The 25,972-nt window shown below is 47.1% G+C and overlaps 1 protein-coding gene across 7 annotated transcripts; it reads right to left on the reverse strand.

Annotated features, from left to right (window-relative positions):
* Positions 1-67: 67 nt before the first annotated feature.
* On the reverse strand, positions 68-17,541 carry KEL (Kell metallo-endopeptidase (Kell blood group)). Of its 7 annotated transcripts, none has more exons than XM_060633343.3 (19): positions 17,248-17,541; positions 16,816-16,978; positions 16,362-16,538; positions 14,775-14,899; positions 14,411-14,432; positions 14,286-14,334; positions 12,361-12,439; positions 12,086-12,166; positions 11,695-11,843; positions 10,466-10,595; positions 4,903-5,013; positions 3,637-3,735; positions 3,323-3,400; positions 2,782-2,882; positions 2,485-2,595; positions 2,275-2,342; positions 1,893-2,062; positions 1,456-1,551; positions 68-343 (listed from the first exon to the last, which is right to left on the reverse strand). In XM_060633343.3, the coding sequence occupies exons 1-19, from the start codon at positions 17,380-17,382 to the stop codon at positions 182-184; spliced, it is 2,106 nt and encodes a 701-aa protein (XP_060489326.1). In that variant the 5' UTR covers positions 17,383-17,541; the 3' UTR covers positions 68-181. The 7 variants fall into 7 exon arrangements, with proteins under 7 accessions (XP_060489326.1, XP_060489322.1, XP_060489323.1 ...); XM_060633339.3 differs by having other exon boundaries at positions 12,086-12,274; XM_060633340.3 differs by having other exon boundaries at positions 12,361-12,423; positions 14,286-14,432; positions 17,248-17,540.
* Between the last annotated feature and the right edge of the window lie 8,431 nt (positions 17,542-25,972).

Raw genomic sequence — 25,972 nt, forward strand, 5'->3', positions numbered from 1 at the left:
CTCTTATCTTCTCTGACTTCTAGGCATAGAACATATTAGGAAAGTGTCATTAATGGACAGTAAGAAGCCAAGTGCCAGCTTTTATTTTTGGAAGGGAAAGGGAAAGGAGATAGCGTCTGATTCCATGGATGGGGCAGGGAGGTGTTGTTACATCTAAGTTGGAGTCTCTGTGGTAGCCAGGTTACCAGAGCTGGCAGCGGCTGGAGGGGTTCATGAGGGCACCACGCGGACAGTGGAAGTGTCTGGCAAAAGCTTGCATGTTGCTGAGGGGCCCATGTACTCGAAGCATGGGAGGGCTGTGAGGATCCTGGGGTTCCCAGGTGCTGGGCTCCCTACACATCACCTGTGGAGAAAGAGAGGTCCACGCAGGGTAAGGAGAAGAGCAGAATAGTAGCGTCCATCAGGGTCAGGAGGACGAGGCAGACCTGGTGCCAATGTAGTGAGTAGGGACAGCAGACAGAGATGAGAGCAGAGATAGGGCCACACATTTGTATGTAATTTATTGTTTTATAAGTTTATTTATTTATTTTGAGAGAGAGAGAAAAAGAACGTGACAGGGGCAAAGAGAGAGATGGAGAGAGAGAATCTCAAGCAGGCTCCACACTGTCTAGTGCAGAGCCCGATGTGGGGCTCGAACTCACAAACTGCAAGATCATGACCTAAGCTGAAGTCTGATGCTTAACCAACTGAGCCACCCAGATGCCCCTGTAGGTCATTTATCTGGCAGGATGTGTGTGAGGGAGGGCATGGGCTGTGTAATCAGATCATTTGTAAGTGACGGAAAGGTGGGGAGGTGGGATTTATTGTAAAAACTCCGTGAGGGAGTCTTTTTTATTTTTATTTTTTAGAGAGGATGAGGGAGAGAGAGAGAGAGAGAGAGAGAGTGAGAGAGAGAGAGAGAGAGAGAGAGAGAGAGAATCTTAAGCAGGCTCTGCGCTGGGTCTCAATCTCATGACCCTGGGATCATGACCAGAGCTGAAATCAAGAGTCAGACACTCAACTGACTGAACCACCCAAGCACCCTGAGGGGTCTTTAAGTATACTGAGGAACTGGGGACAGTGTCTGTTGAGGGAGCATGTGGTACTCATGTGGGGACCTGGGGGGGGGGGGGTGAGGTCTCCAACAAGGAATATGGTCTATAGACAGTCTGTCGAAGGTTCATTTTTTAGGAGAAATGAAAGAAGAAAAAGTTGGGCTCATCTCAGAGAGGGATTTGGCAGTAGAATTTTTTTCTGTTTTTGAAGAGGGTGATGAGTTTGGTAGAAGAATTTATAGAAATATGAAAAGATGGTCCCAAGGATCATGTATGAAAAGATGACAGCGGGGACATCTGTGGCAGAGGGTTGGGGCTGTTTGGGGGAAGGTGTTTCAGGGAGGCACCCCTCTTCAAGCATTGCCAATAAGGTACTTATTTGACATGGAGCAAGCTGCGGAGGGAGGTGGCCGCTGCCTACCTGGGCATAGCTTCGGAAGAAGAGCTGTAGAGGGCTGAGGTCCAGGTTGGGCAGGATAGTCTCTCCGTAGTACCTTAACAGCCTCCTGCTGTACGCCTGGATATGGGGGTGGGATGGCAAGTAACCCTTAGACTCTAGACCCATGGCCACTTAGAAGTCTGATGCCCCACCCACAATGCCGAAAACCAGTTCACGGCCCTTTTCCATAGACACACTGGTCTGAGCCAGGAAAAAAAAATGTACTTGTGAGATCTATAGATAACCTAGAAAAGAGGGATCTGTGGGGTCAGAGGGGGATTCCCAAACTGCCATCTGCTCAGTAAGGGTGTGAAGGGCAGGAGGCTTTACAACTATGTTTGCACAAGGGATGGTAGAAGGAAAAACCTGTGAAGACAGAATGGCTCTCAATAGATCCTGGCCCTTGGGATTGGAGTTACCTGCAGTGCAATGGCCACCCCGCCAATGTCGGCGGCATTCTCCAGTAGTGTCCAAGAGCCATTGAAGGAGAGTCCGCTGGGTAACGGAATGGATTGGTAGTGGCGTTTCAGGCACAGCAGCGCCCCCTGTAGGGCATGGGTGTCACAGGCTGGGCAGCCCCCAGGGAGTACTGTTGAAAATGGGGCAAGGGAAAGAAATGGTGAGATATGGAGTAAGGATGAGGACCAGGGGGTACCACAGACTGGGCTAGCCCCCCAAAGCATTGCTAAAGATTCTTAACTGTGCCACCTGGAGCCCTCCCTTTCTCTTCCTTTGGCCTCGTTTAGGGCCTTCACCTGGATTCCCAATGGTCCCACCTCCCAATGGCCCACTGTTACCCACACAGCTGGGAGAAGATGTGCAGCAGCTCATGGGCCATAATGCTGCCAGCAGCGCCAAAGTTCACGGCTCTGGGAAGACAAAGGTTTATCTTACTCCGAGAGTCCTTCAAAGTTTTTGACCCCAGTTCGCCAACCATGAATCCTATACATCATAATGTCTGTCCATCGCCCTTGGGAAATCCCCTGCCCACCCTCATAGAACGGCCCCTACCTGGGGTAGCCAGGGTGGAAGAATGGAGGTTGGAGGAGTCCGGCTGGGAAGACCACCACATGGTCAGATATTGAATAGTAAGCACTGACCCCCCAGGTGGACACCTGCCACCTATGGGAAGAGCACGTATGAACACCAGCTCTGTCATGTATGGCCCTGCCCACCAGACATATGGGAGGCCCCACCCTCCCAACTACTGTCACTGTTCCTGTTCCCTCAGGCCCCCAGCTTTCTTTCCTGCTAATCTTGAATAGGCATTTCTGGGATGCAGTGTCTATGTCTCCCTTGCTCCTATACCTGTGCTGGGGGAAAGACTGCAAGAAGTTCTGGACAATTCTAGCTCGGAGAGATCGGACACAGCTCAGGAAGGACTGCAGGTAGCTGGGTCCAAGCTGTATCTGGGAGGAGGCAGGAGGTGACTCGGATACACAGAGACAAATACGGATGCACACTGATATACGCCGATGGGTACATCTGAACACAGACGGTAAGCCCCGACATACAGACATCCGCAGTACAGTAGAAAGCAGCACAATGACACCATGTCGACGCAGACAGGCTTCACACAAATCAGCGCACAGATAAACACACTCAGGCAAGTCCCAAGAATGTATGCATGCATGTGTGCACACACACTTATTGTGACCTGAAAAGGTTCCTTTCTTCTGCTGGCAAGACCCACAGTGTGGATATTCACCCATAAAACCCAGCCAACACCAGGGCAAGGAAGGGGTCAGTTAGGATAGCCCAGGGCAAACAGATTTTCTGCCATTTGGGCGAGTCAGAAGGTGAGGAGAAGCTGAGGACTAATGAGGAGCTGGCAAGGGCAGGGACCCACATCGTTGTATTCCTCCCTGGCCAGTGATGGCTTCAGGGCCCATTCTGGGCCCCCCATCTTCACCTGCAGTTGGGTGACCTGGGGAGAGACACAAAAGGTAGAAGAAACCTAGCTACCCCAAGTCTATCGGAGGGAATTTCTTGTGTTCACTGCCCCGGTCCCACCTTTTATATTGTCACCAGGATGTATGTATGGCATACTGGTGTTTACATTGCCATGTGTTCTTGTGCCTTTGCATTGTCTTTCTGTCACTGTGATCTCTGGGCCCAAAACTCAATTCCACCCTTACTTCTGTCTCTCACTCCTGGACTTACCCTATCCTGGGCCTCTTTCCGGGTCTTCTCATCCATCCAGGGAACACTCCTGAGGCGAGCGATGAGGGTGTCCTTGATTGCAGTGAATAGTTCCATGGCCTGTGTAGGGGCCCGGATAGAGACACAGGATCAGGGTCAGCCTTGGTCTGGGTTCCTGCCCCCTGGGCCTCTAGGAAGGGCCTTGGCCCCAGGGAGCTACCAGAGAAGGGGGAAGAACTCCAAAGAGAAAGCAAAAAGTAATATTTACTAGGTGACTGGAAACCCAGGGCACAGAGATCTGTGGAGACAGAAAGGAGGTACCAAGAACATAAAGGGAAGGTGGGAGCTGGTCAGTCCTGAGGGTCGATAGGGGAGATAGTTCCTTTCTGTGGGAAGATCTCAGCCTGCCAGGGGAGGGAGATGCTGTCCTTACCCTTGGTCAACAATCCACTCAGAAAGCAAAGGAAGAGGACCATCATTCCCTTCTCTGTTCTTGAGAGCCCTTGTCCTCACACTCTTTTTATTAAGGCATGCATTTCCTCTCTCCATCTTTCTAGGCTCTTCAGCTTTCCAACAAGCTCAAGTTTTCCCAGCTTCACAACTGATTGTGTAGTTACTGCTTTCCCAGCCGTCTACCATCTTGTTTGTATCCTTTCTTGATAGAGGAAAATGGATGACAATATTTGAAGCCTGAATTCAAATCCTGACTCTACTTTTTGGTAGTTGTGTGACCTTGGACAAGTTATCTAACCTCTCTGTGCTTCAGTTCTCTCTTCTCTAACATTAGGATAATACTAGCAATTAAAGTAGTTCATGCCAAGTGCTAACAAGAGTGTTAGCCACATAGTAGGCACGCAAAGACTACTCAGTACTCATTTACTTGCACTTCTTAAGATATCATTCCATTCTCATACCATTTCCTGTGTTGTTAAAAAATCATAGATAAACAGGGAGTAGCCATAGAGGCCACAGAGTTCAATTTTCTCATTTTATGGTTGAAGAAGCATAAGAGCAGGGAAGTTGGGAAACTTATCCAAATTCGTGCATGTTGTATACACTTGTGTCTCATAGCAAAACTAGGCAAACCCTAGGGACACAGCATGGCCTGGCCTCCTTTGGCATCCCTCACATAGTTCACTCTTTCTCTCTGTGACTGGCTGACGCCCCCACCCCCCACCACCCCCAACCATGCAGACCATCAAGAAGGGCACAGTGAATAGAATTAGGAGAGAATGGTTGGGTGGGAAGGGGTAGAGAGACATGGGCTGGGGAAGAGCCCTCACATACAGCACTTTGGGTTTTCGGACTGAAGGCCTCATGAATAAACAAGGCTGCCAGGGTAGGCTCGAAGAAGGCTCCTGTCTCCTCTACGCACTTCATCCATCGAGGGCTGGTGGGCTGCAGAGACAAAGCTCGAATGAATGGCTCCTGTCAAGGGTTCTTTCTCATCCATCTCTCCAGGTCAATCTTGTCTAGATCTTGACCCCCAGAGGATGCTCTCTTTCCTGGTCTTTCTGGGTTTGTCCCACTTTACTTCATTTTCCCTTTTGGTGATACACATGGGCTATTGCTGCTTGGTAAAAAGGGGTTTATGTCCTCCAGGATTAGTCTCGTGAGCCTGGATTGGGCAAATCATCCTTATTTATTGACTATTGAATTGAAAGCAAGTCCTCTCTGAGGTATTCTTCTGGAGAACAGAAAGGCTCCTGGATAGGAGAGAACTACATACCAAACCTCTTACCATAGAAGGGATGTTTGTGGTGGGCTTGGATGGCTTTGAGGAGCTGACCATGAAGGGGGCCCAGAGATGACACAAGACAAACAGAGAAACATGCCCAAGGGGCTTAGGGTGAGAGCACCAGCCTGGGGGAGAGCTGAGCTGGGACTTTGAAAACAGAGCTAACATGCCAGTTTGGGTTAAGTGGGATGAAGTCACAAGACTCCATTCCTGTAACTTATTTACTCTTCACAGATCTCCTCACAGGGAAGATGGTTAGGCTGCTACCATGCTTTCTGGTGCCAAAATTAGAGAGAGAGTTTGTGGGGCTTCCCACAAGAGAGGAAACAGAAATGGAAGACCAGTATTGTTGTCACAGAAGAAGGAGCTCCTGGGCCTCTGCCTGTTAGGACATTTACCATTTTGGAGGCTGCTCCAGACCTGGTTGCCCACATTTTTTGTTCTTGTCCCCTCACTGTGAGGTCTGTTAAGGACTTCTCCTCTTGTGAGGATAAGGAGCCAGATGCTTTCTATAGTGTATTAGTGGCAGCTCTAAAACACAACTGTGAAAAGCAAAGATGAAGTGAAAGGAAACATGGATCTGATACCCATGACTGGGTCAAGGGCAGGATCTGTGGGCCACCTTCAGTGTCTGTCCATCTCCCACAGCCCTCCTGACAAAGGGCTTGGATTGGAGACTGCCTTTCATCAGGCTGTTGGTGTGGGAGGTAGGCTCTACCGCTGGAGCAGCAGCAAACGCATCAACCTTCAGCTTGGTAGTGTGATCTACCTGCCCTTTTCACAACTCCTGGTTCTTGAGCTGTTTCCTGATCCCTTCTGCTAATGCCCACCCATTTCTCCAAAAGCTTTTGCCTCTTCCATGCCTGTGCCCATAGCTTGGGCCACAGCAGACTCTGACCTGGTTCCTGGAGAACACAGATGCCACCTCAGACTACCCATTGCTAACTCCTGTGAAACTCTGAGATTCTTTTCATCACTGTTGTGCTGGGTCACATCTCCCATGAGCAGGAAAATGACTTCCAGAATCTCTAAATAAATGTCGGTCTCAGGGATGGAGGTTGACAGGTTAAATATTCATCTACTGGGGGTTATGAGTATCCACGCTGTCTCTCAAGACATGGAATGACACAGCATACCATATGTATTAAAAATATATGAGACAAAGAGAAATATAGGGAACAATCATTGCCATAATATAAAAAAATGAAAGAAATACTTCAGATCCAAGATATTGACATCCAGTAGCTTAATTTTAGGGAACAAAAGAAAAGTTGCAGATATAAGCTTAGAACCATAAGTAATAACACTTTAAGAAATAACGGAAATCAGAAAAAATTCCAGGAGTCTGGAGGAAACAAAAATTTTCTTAAGTTGCCATAGAGGGAAAGAGATTTTGGAGATTACAGGCCAGCCAGGAATCCTTAATGCTAATTTCTAAAGGAAATTCTAGAATGAGTCATTGGACTGATCATTTTTGAATACTTGGAAAATAGTATGTAACTACTAAGGGATTTCTGGGGATCACTGAGGACAAATAATGCCAAAATAATAACAATTTTTCTGGTTCAAAGCTTCATCAAACCAGGATAACCTAAGAGAGCCAGAGTTATGAACTCAGGTAGGGGCCATGTGGTGATGTAACTGAGAAGCAGCCAGCATCAGGCCCATGGGGCATGGAGGGGCCAGGGCGATGGGTACAGCACAGCCGGGCTGAAGAGAGCTGCACCACTCAGCCCCAGTCACTCGTGACCCCTGGAGAAGCCTAGTCTGGTGCTGCTCAAGCTTCCCATGTACCACACACACACACACACACACACACACACACACACACACAGACAAATGCTGGAAATGTGACTATTAACACACCATCTCCTAATTTTTGACTTCTGGTGATTAACTAAAAGTTTGTAAAAAGCTTTAAGGCCAAGAAAACACATGTATTGGCCAGATTCATCCTCAAGGAGCTACCAAATACTACCTCTGAACAGAGAATTCAGCATTTACCAAATGTGGGTTATTAACTTACACCCCTGCACTTCAGCTACTCGAACTGTCACCATGAGAGTACTACCTGTTCTACCTCCCTGGCAGCACCGCTCAGGAGATCAGGTGAAGCAACACATCAAAATCATTCTGTAAATCTTAATGTACTCCCTCACTGTGTTGGCACTGGTTTCATGGAGGCTTTTGGTAAAACCGCAAATTGAGTCCTTGTGAATTAGATGGAGAACTCTGTGTTGGAAGATAGTGTAATTTGTGTGGCTTCATAACTGGCTGAACCATAAAGAAACATTAGTGATTAATGACTCCAAGTCTGCATGAGCTTGCCTGACCCACTCGTACACCCTCCCCACCTAGCACGCCATGTCTCTGGAGTGTTTCTCCATAACACTAATCACGCCCTAATATATTTTATTTACTTAGTTTATTGTCTTCCTTCCTTCATCAGTGCATAAGTGTCTGAGGGCAGGGACCTCTGTCTTTTGTTCATGTGGTGGTCTGAGCTGATAGCTCAGAACCCAACTCAGGGCTCAAACCCACGGACCACAAGATCAAGACCTGGGCCAAAGTCAGACACTCAACTGACTGAGCCACCCAGACACCCCACCAGAAAAACCTTTAAACTCTCTAGGCAACTGCCTCTGTCCCACCTCCTGCATGGAGATCCACCACTGCCATTCAAACCCTCCCTCATGTGTCCCTCTTGGGAACTCTGAGCATTTGTTGTGTGAGCCAGAGTCTTTGGGGAATGCAGCTACACCCATTCATTCACTCCACATGCAGCTGCTGTTGTGCTACAAGGACAGGGCTGGGTGGTTGCAACACAGACTGTAATGGGCCACAAAACCAAAAGTATTTACTATCTTGACCTTTGTAGAAAGAATTCTCAAACTCATTTTCTGTTTTCCTACCCACTCATTCCTCAATCCTGCATAGTATGTGATTAACAACATGTCCTCATGAGCAGGAGTGATCTGTTTTGAAACCTGTTCCTTCACTTATGAGCTGTGTGGTCTGGGGAAAGTCACTTGCCCTTTCTGAGGACCTCGGAGTGTTTCTGGAGAATTAAATAAAATCATCCACGTTAAAGTGTTCCATGCAGTGCCTGATACACAGTAACCCTCATATCAACTGTTATTCTATTTGTTGGTAGAACTTGACTCAATTTTCAAGCCCAAGGACAACTATAAATCCTAATGGGTATAATGAGGATGGACATAATAGATATAACAGATGTATAGAAGTATACAAAAGATGGCAGCTTCAGCAATTTATAAGACTTTCCTGTCCTTTAAATGTGATTTCAATATTAGCCCATTTACATCCTTCAAGAAGTGCCATCAGACCATGGTTCTGGGATTGACAGGAAGCTATTGGTTGACAGGGATTTTGTAGCAATGTTAACTAAGAGGAGCTGGAGCCCTGTCAGCCTCATCCGTGTCAAGAGAAAGGCTGGGCAGAAGCTTCTTGGGCACTTACCAACCTGAGAAAAGTCCCAAAAAGGAGTGTTTTACTGTTGTTTTGTTTGTTTGTTTGTTTGTTTCTTAGCCAAAGGATTAAGCACACAGACCCTGGAGCCAGACTGCCAGAATTCAAATCCTAGATCTACCAACTTACTAGGTGTAATACCTTGAGCAAGTTCCTTAGCTTTTGTGCCTCAATTTCCCTGTCACAAAACAGGAATAAAATGATGTGCCTGCCTCACGGGATTCTTCTGAGGATTAATTCAGTTCATATCTATCTAAAGGGTTTAGAAAAATGTCTCACTCCTGGAGCATCTGGATGGCTTAGTCAGTTAAGCATCTGACTCTGGATTTTGTCTCTGGTCATGATCTCATGGGTCGTGAGTTCGAGCCCCAGTGAGTTCAAGCCCCATGTCAGGCTCTTCACTGACAGCAAGGAGCCTGCTTGGAATTCTCTCTCTCCCTCTCTCTTTGCCCCTCCCCCCCAAATAAATAAATAAACATTAAAAAAAGAACTTTGGGGTGCCTGGGTCGGTTAAGTTTCCCATTCTTGGTTTTGGCTCAGGTCATGATCTCACGGTTCATGAGTTCAAGCCCTGTGTCAGGCTCTGTGCTGGCAGTGCAGAGCTTGCTTGGGTTTCTCTCCCTTCCTCCCTCCCTCACTCTCTGCCCCTCCCCTCCTCATGCTCTCTCTTTATCTCTCTCAAAATAAATAAATAAATTCTTTAAATCATTAAAAAATTTGATTTAATTTAATTTGAAAAGGAACCTATTAAAAAAAAGAAAGATGTCTCACTCCTGATACTCAATAACTACATGCCAGTCCCTGTGCACCCATTTACCCTCTTTGAATTCCACGGGTATTTCAAGTTGTCAAAGCAGTGAGTTTCTCCAAGACACAGAAATGGTCCACAAATTATGAAGGAAAAAAAAACCCGTGCTTTTCAAGACTACACTGAGGCCTGTACTCAGGTTGGAACATATCTAACGTTCTGGATACCTTCACTTGCATCTGGATGTGTCCGACCTAGGATTTCAAAGTTCTTGGTAAAGGAGTGTCTCCACATCTTATGCAACACAGAAGACTTTGGTTAGTGTGTTTGGCACAGAACTACCACCTCAGATATATCAGGCTCTGCACTGTGAAGCCCATGCTATGACCCCACAGATCCCACTGGATGTCAGAGATGAACTCTTTGGGAAGCACCCTTGAACATCAAACACTGGAAGCACCTAAACAGAGGAGAGGCCACTTGCTGGTCATGTCTTGCATCCCAACGAATCCCAAGCTTTAAGTCCACGTCCTTAAATCACAGAGTTCTGGATAACTAACTAGGCAAATAGTTTAAAGGTCATTGAAAGGAAAAGCAATTGCTGATAATTTTAAAGTTTTATATTTAAACTTTAATATTCAGCAAAAGGCTGTAAAAGCAGCCAGATGTGTGCCAAAAGTTCTGGTACCTGGCATGTCAGTTCTCAACATAAGCACTGTATGCACAGCCTGTCTGCTTCTATGGAAAATCCAGACATTGAATGGCATCTGCCCCCATGCCGTCTCCATGGGAGAGATACACCAACAATTATCCCTCAAAATGACAGATGCTCCATTAGCCCCCAATCTGGGAAAATTCCTCCCTTCTCTCCTCACCATGGGTGGTCGTTGGGTCAGCTCCCGCAGTTTCTGGATCAGTGATCTGCGTGCCTCCTGGAACTTACTGTCCAGGGCTGGAGAGAGGGTCCCCACCAGCCCCAAGATCATGTGGCTCTGCAGAAAGTCTCTGTGGAGGGAAAAGAGACCCACACATACACTCAGGGCTCTCGAGGTGCCTCAAGAACAGCCTCCCCTTGTGTAGTCACCTGGTACTCCTGAAGGAAGCCCCTTCTCTTCTGTATCTATAGAAAATAGTGGCTTGACCTTTGAACAAGTCAAGAAGAGCTTTTCTTGGTGTGAGTTGGAAAATGGTCATAGAAGGAACTAGATGCAGAAGTGACTTCTCAAATTGCAGGGAGTGAAGCGTCTGGGCTAGATGAAGACTAGACTTAAAAAATGTAACAAAACAGATTCATCTACTTCCCCAACCAAGAAATCTCAGCTCACCTTAAGATGTATCTTCTAAGCACAGCAAAGCTGGGACCTGAGACCTTCCTCTGCCCTGCTGTCAACTCTCTCCAGGTCTGATTTATAGCTTTACATAAACCTGCTCACACCCACAAGAATGGTCCTTCACTTCCTTAAAAAGAATCTCTAGATGTTGCTGCCACTGAGGTACTATGAAGAAGGGCCCTGAGCCCAAGTCCCTGGAAGGAAGCCCCTGTCTTCAGGCAGTGGCCATGTAGTTACTGGGGATGGCAGACAGCCCAACAGAGTCTCACATGCAAGGGCCTCTGGATCCTCTCACAGCTGAGAAATGGCCTCTCCCCCAGCCCTCCCCCAAGAGAACCCCCAGCCTTCACCACCTCCATCCACTGGCCCCATGGGCCTCCACCTCCTACCCCTACCTCCTAGCTGCTGATAAGACATGCATGCCTGAGCTGTCCCTAGTGACTGGCCTTCCAGCATCTCCTATAGCTTAGAGGCTCTTCAAAGACTGGGTTCTACTCCCAGCAAACCCAGGTGCTGGGCACATGAATGCCTCATTTCATGTGTGTTTTCCCTTCCCTGTGCCCCTCAAGCCTCTCATGCTTCCTGTTGCCTCAATTTTCTCTTGGGCCATTCACCCCAACACTTCTCTGCTCTCACATATCCGTGGATCCCTTCCATCTTCCTGGGAAGACCTTACCAGCATGCAGTTTCCACAATCTCCTTTGTCCCTGAGGCCTCCAGATCCTCGGACTCTTCATCGCCCTCATACTCCCCCAGTCCCACCTGAAGCAAACCTGTATTTCAACAGCTGCTCTTCCACCAGCTGAGACATGTTTTTCAAATACTCCAGGTCATGGACTACGAGGAGCTGGGAGGGTCTCAGGGACATTGGCGTGAATGTCGCTTGCAAGCAGGACAACCAGTCGATGGCAGGGGCCATTTCCTTAGAGGAGGGACACAAGGCTGAGGGGGACAGAAAAGGAGGAGAGGAGGCAGGAGAGGGGGGTCCTCTCCCTCAGGGTCTGAGAGGGGGTGGGGAAGGGGATGGTTGGGGAAAGGGATGGGCCTGGGAAAGTTAGGGATGGAAAGGAATTAAGGAATGAGGAGAAAGGATTTCAGGAGATCCAGAAAGTTTAGGAGAGAAACCCTCCTGCCCATCCTCCTCCAGTCCCTGGTTCAAGGCACCTGCAGTTGGTCAATAGTGACCAGCTGGAAGAGATTCTTCTGTGCCTGCTGCTCCTCCAGGGGCCTCAGAAACTGAAACAGCTGTGAGGTAATGGAGATGGACAGGAAGGCATGTTGTTGCACCTTGTCTGGGTCTCCTCCTAGCAAGGCTCCCAGCCGACTCAGATAAGCCAGGTATTCCCGCACAATCTGGGGGAGGGGCAACATCAGTCACAGCCACCAGAGGCTGAGCATCAGAGATCAGGGCCTGACCTTTGTCCATGGAGGCATCTTACCTGAGCATAGATCTTCTGTTCCTGCTCTTGCTTGAGGGGAAGATCAAACTCTGGCTGGTCTATCTGGACACAAGAGATACTGGAGAGAAGTAGGGAGCGTGGAGGGAGGAGAGGACAGGTGTGGGAGGATGGGGAAGGTGCTACAGGAGACAGCCTCAGGACACAGAGAAGGTGTGAGAGAGGACAGCAAGAGAGGGAGGGATTGGGGTCGGGGGCAAGGAGGAAAGGATACTCTTTATATTATACAGACATGGAAAATGTGAGGACAGGGCGGTGCTTCAACCAGTTTTGGGGTGTTTGTCAAGGGAGAAGCCCACTAATCTATGTCCTGAAGGGGGCCAGCCCCTGTGCTGGGTCCAAGTCCAGGGTTAAGGGAGGGGGAAACCATCTCAGGTGCAAAATTTAAGAGGTACTGAAAACAGTAATGAAGATCAATGTCTTAACCGATATTTTTCAAATAAAAATCAAAGCTAAAATCCATGCTGACTAAAATAGCAAAACTTTGTTCATCACCGATTTTTTTTTCTGAAAATCTAGACTGTATCTTTTATCCATTTTGAAGAAAAATTATAGATTTTTTTTAAGTCTGCAATAAAATTTTAGTAATTTTTTAGTAATTTTTTTAGTAAAATTTTTAGGAATAATGAGGCCCAACCTCATGTCTTCAGCCTTACTCTTCTCTTATCTCCCACTGCACCTCACCCCTACCCCAAATCCTCTGTTCAATAAACCAGCCTTCTCATTGACCCCACAGAAGAGTCATACCATTCCAGCCTTAGCTCAGGACTTTCCCGAAGTCCTTTTCATGCCCTTAACTTCACCTTCACCTGCGTGATTCAACCATGTTTCGAGGCTCAGCTCACGTTCTCCCCTCTCTGAGCCATTCCTTAACTATTTCAGATCTTAGGTACTCCCTAAAGACCACATCCGAAGCTCCTGAACATACCCTTTAGAGCATCTCATACTGATTAACAGCTTTTCTTGTATATTCATCCCCATATAATTTTGTGGAATTTTTGAGGGCAGGGGCCAAATAGATGGCATTGCATTATCTACAACAATACCGATGCCTTCAACATTTATATTTATTTACTTGCTCAACAAACATCTTCCATGGGCCTCTAGATGCCTGGCCCTGTGCTAGGTCCTGAGGAACAGAGGTGAGTAAGGTATGGTCCTATTCTTAAGGGGCTCACAGTCTTTAACACGGTCTTCAATGATGAGAGCTTGGGAAGCTGGGAGAACAGAGGGGTCTACCTAACACATAGCTAGGGTGTCAGTGAAGAATTCCTGGAAGAGATAATAATCAAACCCCAAATTTGAAAAACATGTAAGAGTTTTCCAGGCTGAGTGTGGGAATAGCGTTGGGGAGTAGTGTTGCAAGCAAAGAGAAACGTGGATGAAAAGCACTGAGGAATATTCTTGAAGCTAGAAGTGACAGAGCATGGCTTGAGGTTTAAGGGGGAAAGGGATGTGGCAGGAGATAAAGCTGGAGACTAGGGGGTTAAGAACTAGATCCTGACGACCTGGACCTGGCGAGGTCACTGGAGGCATTTAGACAGAGACAATAGCATAATTAGCTCTCGGTTTAGAAAGGTCCCTCCAGCAAAACTCAAGAGTGATAAGAGGAGGACAATACTGGAGATGAGGGGTCTAATTAAAAGGCTGTTGGGGGGGGTGGTGATCCAGATAAGCAGTCAGGAAGATAGGAACTAGTTCAATCTTCACAGGACTGGCTCTCCTGCTCCCTTCTCTGATCTCACCTAGTATCCCTGACTGTCACATTGATAATTTTCCCTCAAGATAAATATCTTATCTATGTTGCCCATTTGTCCTATCTGTCCAGTCCGCAACCTTCCTCTAGGAGATGCTAGGCTAGAAGTTGAGGCAGGCCCGGTCCTGCTGTATGCTGGTGCGCCCCTCACCTGAATGACTGGCGTGTGTGGAAGGGTAGGATGAGGTCGCAGGTAGGCTCTGAAGAATGGGAAATAACCATACTGACTCATCAGAAGGCTCAGGGTTCGGTTAAAGTCTAAGGAAGTCCAATTACCGGAGATTCGCCAGCCTCCAAGCTGGGGAGCAGAGAGACAGGGCTCAGCAGTGGGGGGTGGCCTGGGAGACCTGTCCCCCCCCACCCCTCCCCTTCCTGAGCCAGCTGCTACTTCCTGACTGCTACTCTGGGTGCTTGGAGCCCTCCAGGGCTGGCTCCATCTCTATCCTTCTTTCTCTGCCCTCACCCAGGGTCCTCATGCTTCCAGAGGGTACTGCCATTTCCATCTCCCTCCTGGAACTTGGAGATGCCTAGGAAAGAGACACCCCCCTCCCTTTCTAGAAAAAAAGGGGGAAAGGCAGCCCTGAGCATGCATGGGTCCCACGTGTTATGTATCTAGAAACCTTACTGCCCTGGGTCTCACCTCCTCAATGACTTGTCTGAGGGGGGCAGCCCCTTCGGCTTCGATGGCACCTGTGTCCACACAGGAGCTGTAGAACTGGAAAGCTTTGTCCTCCCCAGTGCCCAGGTGCCGGGAACCTGGCTCTTCTAGAAAGGAAGCATAGGAGAATTAGAGGAGAAAAGCCAAGCAGGGAAGGTGGGACAGAAGGGGAAGACTCCCAGGGAAATGGAAAGAAGGGGGGAAATACGGGGTTGAGGACAGGTCAGAAGGTGGGAGGGCTGGGTCAGCTTGATGGGAGAGTGAGGGCAGGGAGGAAGACAGAGGGGAACAAAGGAGACACGAAAGAGAAATAGGGAGGAAAAGACACGGGAGAAAAGGAAGAGATGGGAGCACCTACCAACACCTATGGGTCCAAATGGAAGGCAGGACGGAGATGAGTAAAGAAATTAGAAACATTTGGCAAACCAGAGAACTTTGGGGGGCCAGAGACAGGAAAACTCATCCAGACAGGTTTAGCAAGAAGAAACAAGGTCCAGACCCTGGCTGGTGACCCAGGAAACACACACACACACACACACACACGGCAGTAACCCGCATGCCTGTGCATTGCAATCACCTACCCTGTGGCACCTCCCACCCACTCAGTCACCATACCTTTCACTCTGTAGTGAGCAACAGTTTTTATCCTAAACGTACATTTTCTTTTCATATGTTGGCCTTAACTGGAAGCATGGCCCCTCCAGGGAATGCCTGCCTACAGTTCTTTTGTCCATCAAAAAGAGGGCAGAGGGATACATTCACTCCTCCCAAATTCCAATGAATCCCATCACACGTCCTGGGCTCCCTTACACTGGAAATGTGTGCCTATCATACCTGTTCTTGTTCCCTTTCCTCACACCCTCACACCATCCTCCAACTTCCTGGGGCCCGCTTCCAACCTCCCAGATGGCCTCCATTGCTCCCTCAGAGATGAACTCAATTCTTCGGTCTTCTCCACAGTCACTGCCTACAGGCGACTTCTGCGCCCCCAGGGCTTTAGGTTGGTCCTCTCCTCTCCCGGCAAGCCCTCTGTGGCTGATCCATTCCCTGGCACACAGCCAGATGCCTCCCCTTCTCACCGCGTGGCCACGTCCTCCCAGCCAGCCCCAGCACCCCACTTCTTCCCCTAGAGCTTGCACACCAGCGTCTGAGGGAGGGGGTGGGGAAGTGACTGCAGGGAGAGGCTAACAGTGACCCCAGAGATAGCAGACAGGCGCGGCTGGGGGCAACCGACACACCTGGACTTTAGTGCGGCAGGTGCTGAGGGCCACTGGCATGGGAGGTCCCAGGCGCGGGAGAGAAATGGAAGATTTAGGCGCAGCAACAGAGAAGGGGCAGATCGGTGAAATGTGGGGGGCTTGAAGAGAGGACAGTAGTCGTAGGCAAGTGGCAAAGGAAAGATGAAAACAGGGACAGAGAGGAGAAGGGAGGAGGTACTGAGGTGGTAGCTACTGAGACGGAGCAGCAAACCAGCAGCTGTGCCACAAACCACACAGGTTTGGGACAGCAAGATAGTTATAGGCTCAGGGCCACCCACCTGCAGAGACGCTTCCACCCAGCGAGCCTCACCCAGTATTTTCCGAAGTCTCCTCTTGTTCTCCTCTGCAAGAGCCTGAAAAGAGCTCTTGGTGCCTTTGGCGTCTCCACAGGCAAAGCTGAAGAAGTCGGTGCAGGGGTCCATACTGGTGTTCCCAGAGGCCAGGTAATGAGCCTGAAGATCATGACACTCGGGCGTCCTGCAGGGCCCTGCCAGGTGGGGGGGGGGGAAGCTCAGAGCTGGGAGAGGGAGAGAGAAAGGGCCGGGGGTCCCCCGAGGTGCTAGGCAAAGGACAGCCTGGTGGGGAAAAGGGAAGGGCCCCCCAGGAGAAGAACAGGGCCTGACCGAGCCCAGCGGGGCCAGATTGGGAGGGAGAGGGCGAGAGGGTGAGGCAGGAGGGGAGGTGAACGAGTCAGTGGGCACAAAGCCACAGAGGCCCTGATGAGGAGGGCTGGCTCGGTTGGGGGATTCCAGGATTGTGCTCACTAGGGCCACAGCTCCTGAAGATGTAGACCAAAAGCACAGAAGAACCAAGGAGCAGACTGAAAAGCAGGCCAGCCACTAGCACCCGCCGGACCATGAACCCCGCCGTTATGTGGCGTTCCTGGGGCCACTCTACTTGAGATACTGGAGATCGCTGTGCAGGGAACTAGGAAGTGGAAAGCCACAAGAGAGAGGGGGTTGGCAGAGAGGGGTGGGGGAGAGAGGGAGAGAGGGGAAAGAAAAAGTTAGTGCCAGGGCCCCCTCGTAGAGAGATGATTCTCCTCATTCTCCCTAAACCCAACCCGTTTCGGACCCCTGGGAGATGCACAAACATGCTAAGGACCAGGCAGACTGTGAGGGGTGAGAGTCTGTGGGGTGTTAGAGCTGGAAGGGAGGTCACACGTCTGCCCCGCAAAGGTCAGGGACCGCACTTACCTCCTGCCTTAAGAAAGGCCCCCTTCCCCATGCCCGGCTCATTCCCCCTGGCCGGGTTCTTCCCCACTCTGGTCTCCACCCTCTTGAACTGAGGAGGAGAGAAGGGAGAGAAGCTGGGTCAGGAAGGGGGTGCATTAAAGAGAGTTATATCAGGTCTATCAGGTGGTTTTGACGCTTCCCTTCACGCGCCCGCTATCATCCCAGGGCAGTGTTCCTAGACCGGCTTCAGAACGGCCCCTCCCCTGGATGCACCCCGACTTTTCTCCCCCTCCTGACACCTCCCTTTCCTTTCCCGTTTCTGCTCTCCAAGCCTCACATTTCCTCCTCTCCCATGGGGCAGGGCACTCACACACAGTGGCCATCCACCCCCACCCTAGTCACCTGACCCCAGAGGGAACAGTTTTCTCTAGGGGACTTGCCGTCTGTCAGTCCTCTCTGGCTCCCAGAATCCTTCCTGGTTCTGCTCTAGGTGCTGAATCTGAGAAGTGGGGTTGAGGAAATGGCCTCCCTCCTACCGCCCCCCCCCCCAGTTCCTCTGTACTGGAGAAGAGGAACTTCTGCCACTTGACCCTCCTGTCCCCATATACCCATGCTATTGGCCTCTGGGTGGAGTCTTTTTATCAGTCCAGAGACACCCAGACCTCTCCTCCTCCTTTATCTCAGACTCTCAGGGGAGGCAAAGGGAGGGAGTCTTCACTTCTCAAGTAATTTTGCCCTTGGGTGGCTCTTCTTGTCCTGCTTTGTGCCTTTGCTCATGGAGTTTCTTTATTTCTGGAATATTCTTTCTTCCCTTCTTTCTTCTCTGATTGAAATCTTCCGGATCCTTCGATTCTCAGGTAAATGCCACCTTCCCCCAGGAGCTCTCACAGCTCGGAGTCCATTCCCCCTGCTCCTGGGAATGCTCGATGGCTCTCAGGGTGTCATAACCCTGCTGTTTGCAGGCAGAGCAGAGCAGCGCAAAGAAAATCCAACAAACCAGGAGACCCAGATGAGCTAATTATTAGCCCTGTGATAATACATAAGCCATTTAAACTCTCAGGCAGGTAAGAAAGTTTCATCATCTAGAAAATGAGTCTAATGTTTGCCTTGCCCCTGCCCTGGGGTCTGATACCTTCTACAAAAGAAGGAGGCATTACCATGCCTTTCATTCAGCACTCTCTTCCACGGGCATCTTCACCTCCCTAGTGATGGCAAATCTTTAGTGGCCGGGACAGTGTCCCTTTTTCTTTCGTGTCCACTTGAGATGCTTTATAAATATTTGTAGGAATGACTTGCGTTCCAAGCCAGAAATTCTCCTTCCCACACCACACTGAGGTCTCACCTGGGGTCCCAGTGAGCACGTTTCTGAGAGAAGGCATTTCACGTCTGTCCCTTGTCTTCCTGTCCCAGGTAAAATAGGACAGTCACACTCAAGACCCCTCGGCAGTGTTTCCTGACACTGTGCTATGGTGGCTTTGTCGGGATGGAGGCAAGGACGGGTCCATGGTTGGTGAAGAAGAACAAAGGTCACATGCCTATGGAGGCCATACTATGGGGTATCATGAAAGTCATGAAGAAAAGCCAGGGCTTTTCAAAAGGAGGAACTGAAGTCTTCTGAGGAGGAGTTTCACATGATGAACCTAGTAGCTGTGAAAAGCTGGTGTGGTACTGGATCTGGATTGCTTAGATGAAAGACAAGAGACACAGTGGTACTTCGGTGGTGCAGGGGTGATGAGGGAAGGCTTGGTCCAGGGTGACAGCAGAAGGGATGTAAATACTTGGAAGGAAAAATCTTATGGGAGGAAATAAAGTCATGGAAACTGATAGAGTCAGGGAGGAGACAGCGAGTTAACAGTCACAGATGAGCTGCATAGTTTATTTCTGGATGACAAGGAGCATGGTGATGGCGGTGGCAGAAAGTGGGACCTTGGTTAAGGGTGTCTGTAGGAATCATCTTGACACCAAAATGATGATTCGGGATTTTAGAGGTTTTCGGTCTGTTTGCATACAAATCAACTGTGCCTTGTCTGTTACCTCCCCTTCCCGCAGATATTCAGCCTTGAACTTCTAGCTCCCTCCCCACTCCTTTTGTACCAGTGGAGCCCTCTGGGATGATGTTTCTCTAGGAAAATGGTAATGGGGGCAATTCAGGTTAGATAAGAGCTGGTTAAGGCACAGGTGTGCTGTGTTACATCAGTGACTGCGAACATCCACCGAGGCCTGGACTTAGTGTCTCTCTGTCCTGGAGAAGCTGAGCCAGTCATGGACCTGCGGCAACACGGGTGCTGTCCGCCCTGCCCGCCCTGCTGCCTCTGTTCTGGGAGCTGCCTCAGAAGCACAACCCCTTTATCTCCCTCATCCCCCTGTGCAGTGAGTCATTACCACCGCCACCACCGCCGGCCCGGAGCCCCACACACCAGTGCCATCATCATTAGCTGTAAGCACCGAGAGAGCCCCAGCTAGCAATCACAGGCTCGCACGGCAGCCAGACACTGCCTCCTGGTCTCTTTCACTGTTCCATCCGGTCTACTTGAATTCCAGGATCTTTTGTTTGATACCAGAATAATATTAACTAGTAATAACAGTAGCAATAGTATCTTAATTTTTACTGAGCACTTCCTATGTGCCGGGACTCCAATAAAAATGCTTTGCTTATGTACATATTTTCCATTCAGTCTTCAATTCTATGAGGGCGATGAGAACTGTTCTCCCCATTCTACAGATGAGAAGACAGATGCATGAAGTGCAGTACACCTGCCCCAAGTTATAAAGTCAGCAATCATCAGAGCTGAGAACTGAAGGAAAGCCTTCACTACTGAGACCCTCAGTCATTAAGTTTCTATTTTTCGAAGTCTCTTCCTTGGCAGAATCTTTTGTCTAAACTCTTTCAACTACCCTTTACTATGATCTTGTTATGACTGCCTTGGGGGCTGTTATTCCCCAGACTCTCAAACATCCATTTCACGTTTTGAAGATCGTGTCTTTATTGTTGTCCATAACCAGCCAACATGGACAGTGCTTAAAGCATCAAAATTAAGGACAGGACATTTATCTACACTCTCAGGGATGTATGCCAGTGACAGTTTACCTCTCAGATCACTTGATTTCAGTGATAACAACGAAGAAGCTTCTTCCTAAGGAGCAATAAATCCCATCCTGGATGACCCAGAGTAAGCTTCGATGTCATAGACAATGCTGAGGACACTGACCAGAGGAGGAAAAACCAGATCACTGGGTCAGGGTTGGGGGCATTCTAATTGTTTTTTCAAAGGAAGCCATATTGAAAGTTGCAGATTACCTATGGGAAGAAAAACTTATGTTTTTGAAACACTTTAAGTGACAAGTCTAGATGGAATGCTTTTAATATTTCAATTTCCATATATACTTTTTCTTTTATAGATACAAGACTAGAATACATAAGTCCTGTTTAATTAAATTAGTAAATTAATGGGGGCACCTAGGTGGCTCTGTTGGTTAAGCCTCCAACTTTGGCTCAGGTCATGATCTTGCAGTTCGGGACTTTGAGCCCCACATCGGGCTCTGTGCTGACAGTGCAGAGCCTGCTTGGGATACTCTCTCTCTCCCTTTCTCCTTCTCTCTGCTCCTCCCTCATCTATAAGTGTATGCATACATGTGTGCTCTCTCTCGCGAAAGAAAAATAAATAAAAACTTTTTTAAAAATTAGCAAATTAATAAAAAATATGGATTGGTGGTGAACATGGCAAAAACTTGAAAGTAATGCCCCGAAGACTGAAGTTTGAAATGTGTACATGTCAATAATGTCTCAAAAGGAAGATCCTTGTCCTTAATTTTTTGGTATTCTTTCATGCCACCTTCTCTTCTCTTTATATGTGTAGTAAATCATCACCTTAAACTTACACAATGCTGTATGTCAATTATATCCCAAGAGCATCCTTACCAAGAATGGTCATCCTTACCATGGTGGGTAAACACCATCAAATGTGCCACATACCCAAATAGAACAAAAAGGTAGAGGAAGGACAAATTTTCTGCTTTTGCTTGATCTGGGGTATCTGGGATATCCTGCCCTTGGACACTGGTGTTCCTGCTTCGCAGGTCTTTGGACCAGAAGCACAGTCTGTAAAAGGAAGAAATACAAGTTGGACTTCATCAAAATTAATAATTTTTGCTGTGCGGGGTATCTGGGTGGCTCAGTCAGTTGGGCATCCGACTTCGGCTCAGGTCATGATCTCAGGGTTTGTGAATTCGAGCCCCACTTTGGGCTCTGTGCTGACAGCTCAGAGCCTGGAGCATGCTTCAGATTCTGGGTCTCCTTCGCTCTCTGCCCCTCCCCCATTTGCTCTCTGTCTCTGTCTCTTTCTCTCTCTCAAAAATAAACATTAAAAGAATTTTTGTAAACGTTTGCTGTTCGAAAAATCATGTTAAGAGGATGAAAAGACAGACTAAGACTGGGAAAAAATACTTGCAAACTACATATCCAACAAAAAACTAGTATCTGGAACATACATTTTTAAAAACCTCTCAAAACTCCACATTTAAAAGACAAACAATCCACTTAGAATGTGGGCAGCAGACATTAAGAGGTATTTCTCCAAAATGGATATAAAGACAGCAAATAAGCACCTTGAAAGATGTTCAACATCATTAGCCATTAGAGAAACGCAAATTAAAATTTTAATGAGATATCACCAGTATGTATCAGAATGGGTAAGATAAATATTGGCAACCAAGTGCTAGGGCATACACAGAGAAACCAGATCACTCATCCAGTGTTCATGGGAATGTAAAATGGTACAGCCATTCTGGAAAACAAGTTGACAGTTTCTTAAAAACTAAATAAGCTGCTACTATTTTACACATTAACTATACTCCGAGCGTGAGTCCCAAAGAAAAGTCATGTTCACGTAAAACCTGTACACAAATGTCTGTAGCAGATTTATTCATAGTAAACTTGAAACAACTCAGATGTCCTTCAGTGGGTAGACAGTTAAACAAACCATGGTAACCCATACCCTGGAATACTACTCAGCAATAAAAAGGAACAAAGTAACAATACCTGGATGAATCAAACCCTGAGTGAAAAAAAAGTCAATCCCTCAAAATTACATACTTACCAATTCTATTTATATAACAAAGTTTACATGCCAAAATTATAGTAATGGAGAACAAATTAGTGGTTGCCAGTGGTTAGGAAAAGGTAGAGATGGGATAGAAGTAGGCATGGCTATTAAAAGGGAACACAAAGTATCCTTGGTGGTGAAGGAAATATTCTTGATTCTATCAATGTCATATCAATATTCTATCAATGTTTGGTTGTGAAATTGTACTACAGTTTTGCAAGATTTTACCATTGGGGAAAACTGAGTAAAGGGTACATGGGTCTCTCATGTCATTCCTTACAACTGCCTGTGAATCTTCAAGTATCTCAAAAAAAATTTTTTTTAAATGATAGTTAAGTTGCAAGATAGGTTCTATAATTGTCCCATAGAATTAACTGGACAATGTATCAGTCTGATTCTTTTTTTATTGTTAAACATCTAAAAAAAATTTTTTTTACATTTATTTATTTTTGAGAAACAGAGTGAGACAAAGCATGAGGGGGTGAGGGGCAGAGAGAGAAGGAGACACAGAATCTGAAGCAGGTTCCAGGCTCTGAGCAAGATGATGCGAGGCTCGAACCCACAAACTGTGAGATCATGACTGAGCCGAAGTCGGACGCTCAACCAACTGAGCCACCAAGGAGCCCCTCAATCTGATTGTTTATTGCAAGTAACAGAATCTATTCTGGATAATTTAGTCAGTAAGAGAATCTATTCAATGATATTTGGAATTTCACAAATTCCAATCGGTTGGGCAGAGAGACAGAATCGAAGGCTATGCAGAAAAAAAAAAAAAAAAAAAAAACCAGAATCACACCATGCTCTGTCCATATACCTCTCCTGCAGGCCGCTGCTGCCCAGGCCCTGTGGTTCCCATCAGTGAACAGACAGCAGAATCTCTGGCACCACATTTGCCCCAGGATGACCCACATCATGTACTCTTTCTCCTATTTTTCACTTTGCAAATGATGTCCAGTGCAGGTGTCTCTGGTTGGTAAAACCTAGATCACTGCCTCTGCCTGACTACAAGAGAGTCTGAGAGAGCACGGCCTGGCTTCTATCCTGGAGAAGTGGGATTTATAAAATGGGAAGTTCCCCAGTTCTAGAAAGGTTTCCAAAAGATACTTGTCAGTCACAAACATGACAAATGTCCACCATAAGTATAATAACATGTTTTGCAATCAAGAGATGATTTACTTTTTGAAAATTTAAAGAAACATTTCAAATTCTGATGAATATGGTAGATAGAGGAAGTATGCCTCTTTGATAACTTACCCATTTTCCCCTTCAGTTCTTGTGAGTTTCTATTTTTTAGTCCAATGATGATATATTGTATTTTATTAAAAAGTCATACATTTGGGGCACCTGGATGGCTCAGTTGGTTAAGCGTCCGACTCTTGATTTTGGCTCAGGTCATGATCTCATGGTTCCTGAGTTCGAACCCCGCAAGACTCTGTCTCCCTCTCTCTCTGCCCCTCCCCTGCTTGCTCTCTATTTCTCTTTCTCAAAATAAATAAACATTAAAAATCTTTTTGAAAAATTCATACATTTCACTTGTCTTTTTGATTTTACTGTGCCTAACATTTTAAAATTAGTTTTAACATTTTCTCCATTGTTATATATTCTGTTTCTAATCTTATTTTATTTTGTATTGCATTCTCTTTTTTATTACAAAATACATGTTCCTTATAGCAAATTTGAAAATCAACCCCCCCAACCCTCCCTCCCCCAAAAAAACCCACACAAAAAAGAAAACAAAAATCATTTGAAATCAAGGACCTGGTAATAACTCCAATGATCTCTCCAACAGCCATTCCATTCATATGCCACTGGAAATGCAGTTTAGGTGGGTTGACTCCACCACCATACTTGGGGATGGGTCCCATTTGACCTAAAGCAATCAGAGTCATTTCACACACACACACACACACTGCCTCACCAATGCAAATAGCTCAGTTATAATCAATCAGTGCCTGGCATCCTACTGCCCACGGTGATTGGTTCAAGCGTGGGCACATGACCTATGTCAGTCCGATTTAAAAACATCCAAGGCTCCTACCTGTTAGGAGAAGAGAATCTCCCACCCCCACCCCAATTCAGGTCAGACTAGCATAAAGGAGGAAGCTCTAGCCCCAGAGCTGCTGGAAACCTGTGAGGAAGTAGAGCTTATATTCAAGAGTTGGAGTTAACAATAGAGAGGGAGAAACCATATCCTCATCCCATCATTTGGTTCCTAAAATCAGATTCTCCTAAGTCTAGTCCCCGGCTTTTTTCTCTTCAATTGAACAAGATGAGATTGCCAGATTTAGGAAAATGTGTATTTTGCCTCTATCCCAGCTCTAGATCTATTTGTGTGGTTGTCTTGGTAAGGGGCCTCCAGGACAATTCTCTTTTGGGGGCTGGAGTTTCCCAAGCAAACCCTATTTCGAACTGAAATTTTCTTACTGTGCCTTCCAGATTGTCTTGTACATTTTCTAAAGCCTGTGGTCCATAAATATAGAGCTGGAGGATGCCACTTGATTTTAGTATAGCAGTTTGAGTTTTGATGCCAATGCTGTGTATGAAACGTAAGGATGTTATGGGAATTGTACTATCTATGTTTAAAAGACTGGTGGGTCATTTGAGCCTGAAATGCCTAATCACTCTTGAGAAGGCTCAGAACCACCCTTTGTGGTTCTCCAAAAAAGAGGTGATGCAGACGCTGGCTGACTGTGAATGTCTGCAACTACAAGACACACACACCTGTCTGAGCTACTACTCCTGAGCTTACTGAAACCCACGTGCAAGTGCTGTTCCTCCACTGACTGAACCTGGGGGCAACACATTTCCTTGAGGGCTCACAGACTGTCAAGAGACCCCCCTGCCCCCAACTTTTCTCACAGCACTTCCATACTCATTGTACTTGGAGTAGTGAGAAGCAATAATATAACTCTTTAATCCTTTCTTTGATTTAAGATTCTTCTGAGAGGTGGATGAAAGCTAGCGTGCTTTGTTTATATCTTGAGACTCTCTTAAAAAATAAAGAATCCATTCTGGTTCCACCCCAGAATCCCCATTCTCCTATTTATTGATGGCAGGTAGTACTTTCAGGCCTTGTCTACATTTCTAGCAGGCATGAATCAATACAGCTAGTCTCTACTCAGGTCATAGCTTCTCCATTTTGTGTGAAAACTCTAATTCCTAGCATGCATTGAAACTACTGTGTTCATTGTAGTTGCCTCTGACCATGACACATGGGAGCTTCCACAGCCTCAGAGAATGCACTACCTTCTCCAAACCTCCCATCCACCTTCTTGCTTAGATATTTTTTGGAATTGCTGATTCTGAATAGATCTAAAAAAAAAAAAAAAAGAAGTAATAGTGGAGCAGAGCAAATCTGTATGAAGTATTCTGGCATTCAGGGGGAGAGATAAGCAAACAAAACAATTATATACAAAGAAATACTACAATTTTAGGTAGTGAGAAAAAATAAAGCAGAAACAGGGGTAGAGAGAGATGAAGGATAGTGGTAATGTAGCACCATTTTTGATAATGTGATCTGTCATTTGTGCCAAAGGAGTGATAGAGTCAACCAAGTGAGCTGAGGGAAGACTTTGAACTTTCCTTTATGTGTGATGGGAATTCATGGGGCAGTTTTTAAAGGATCAGCCAGCCTCCTGGGAAGG

This window comes from Panthera onca, chromosome A2, assembly GCF_046562875.1.
Source record: "Panthera onca isolate mPanOnc1 chromosome A2, mPanOnc1 haplotype 2, whole genome shotgun sequence".
NCBI classification, from domain to species: Eukaryota; Metazoa; Chordata; class Mammalia; order Carnivora; family Felidae; genus Panthera; species Panthera onca.

Excerpts from the sequence above, each read along its gene's own strand:
- KEL (XM_060633336.3), bottom strand. The coding sequence starts at position 17,382 with ATGCACCCCCTTCCTGACCCAGCTTCTCTCCCTTCTCTCCTCCTCAGT. Across the intron at positions 14,433-14,774 it reads TCAGACAAGTCATTGAGGAG|CTTGGAGGCTGGCGAATCTC; the intron begins GTGAGACCCAGG and ends TCTGCTCCCCAG. Across the intron at positions 2,596-2,781 it reads CAGTCTTTCCCCCAGCACAG|GTGGCAGGTGTCCACCTGGG; the intron begins GTATAGGAGCAA and ends CTCTTCCCATAG.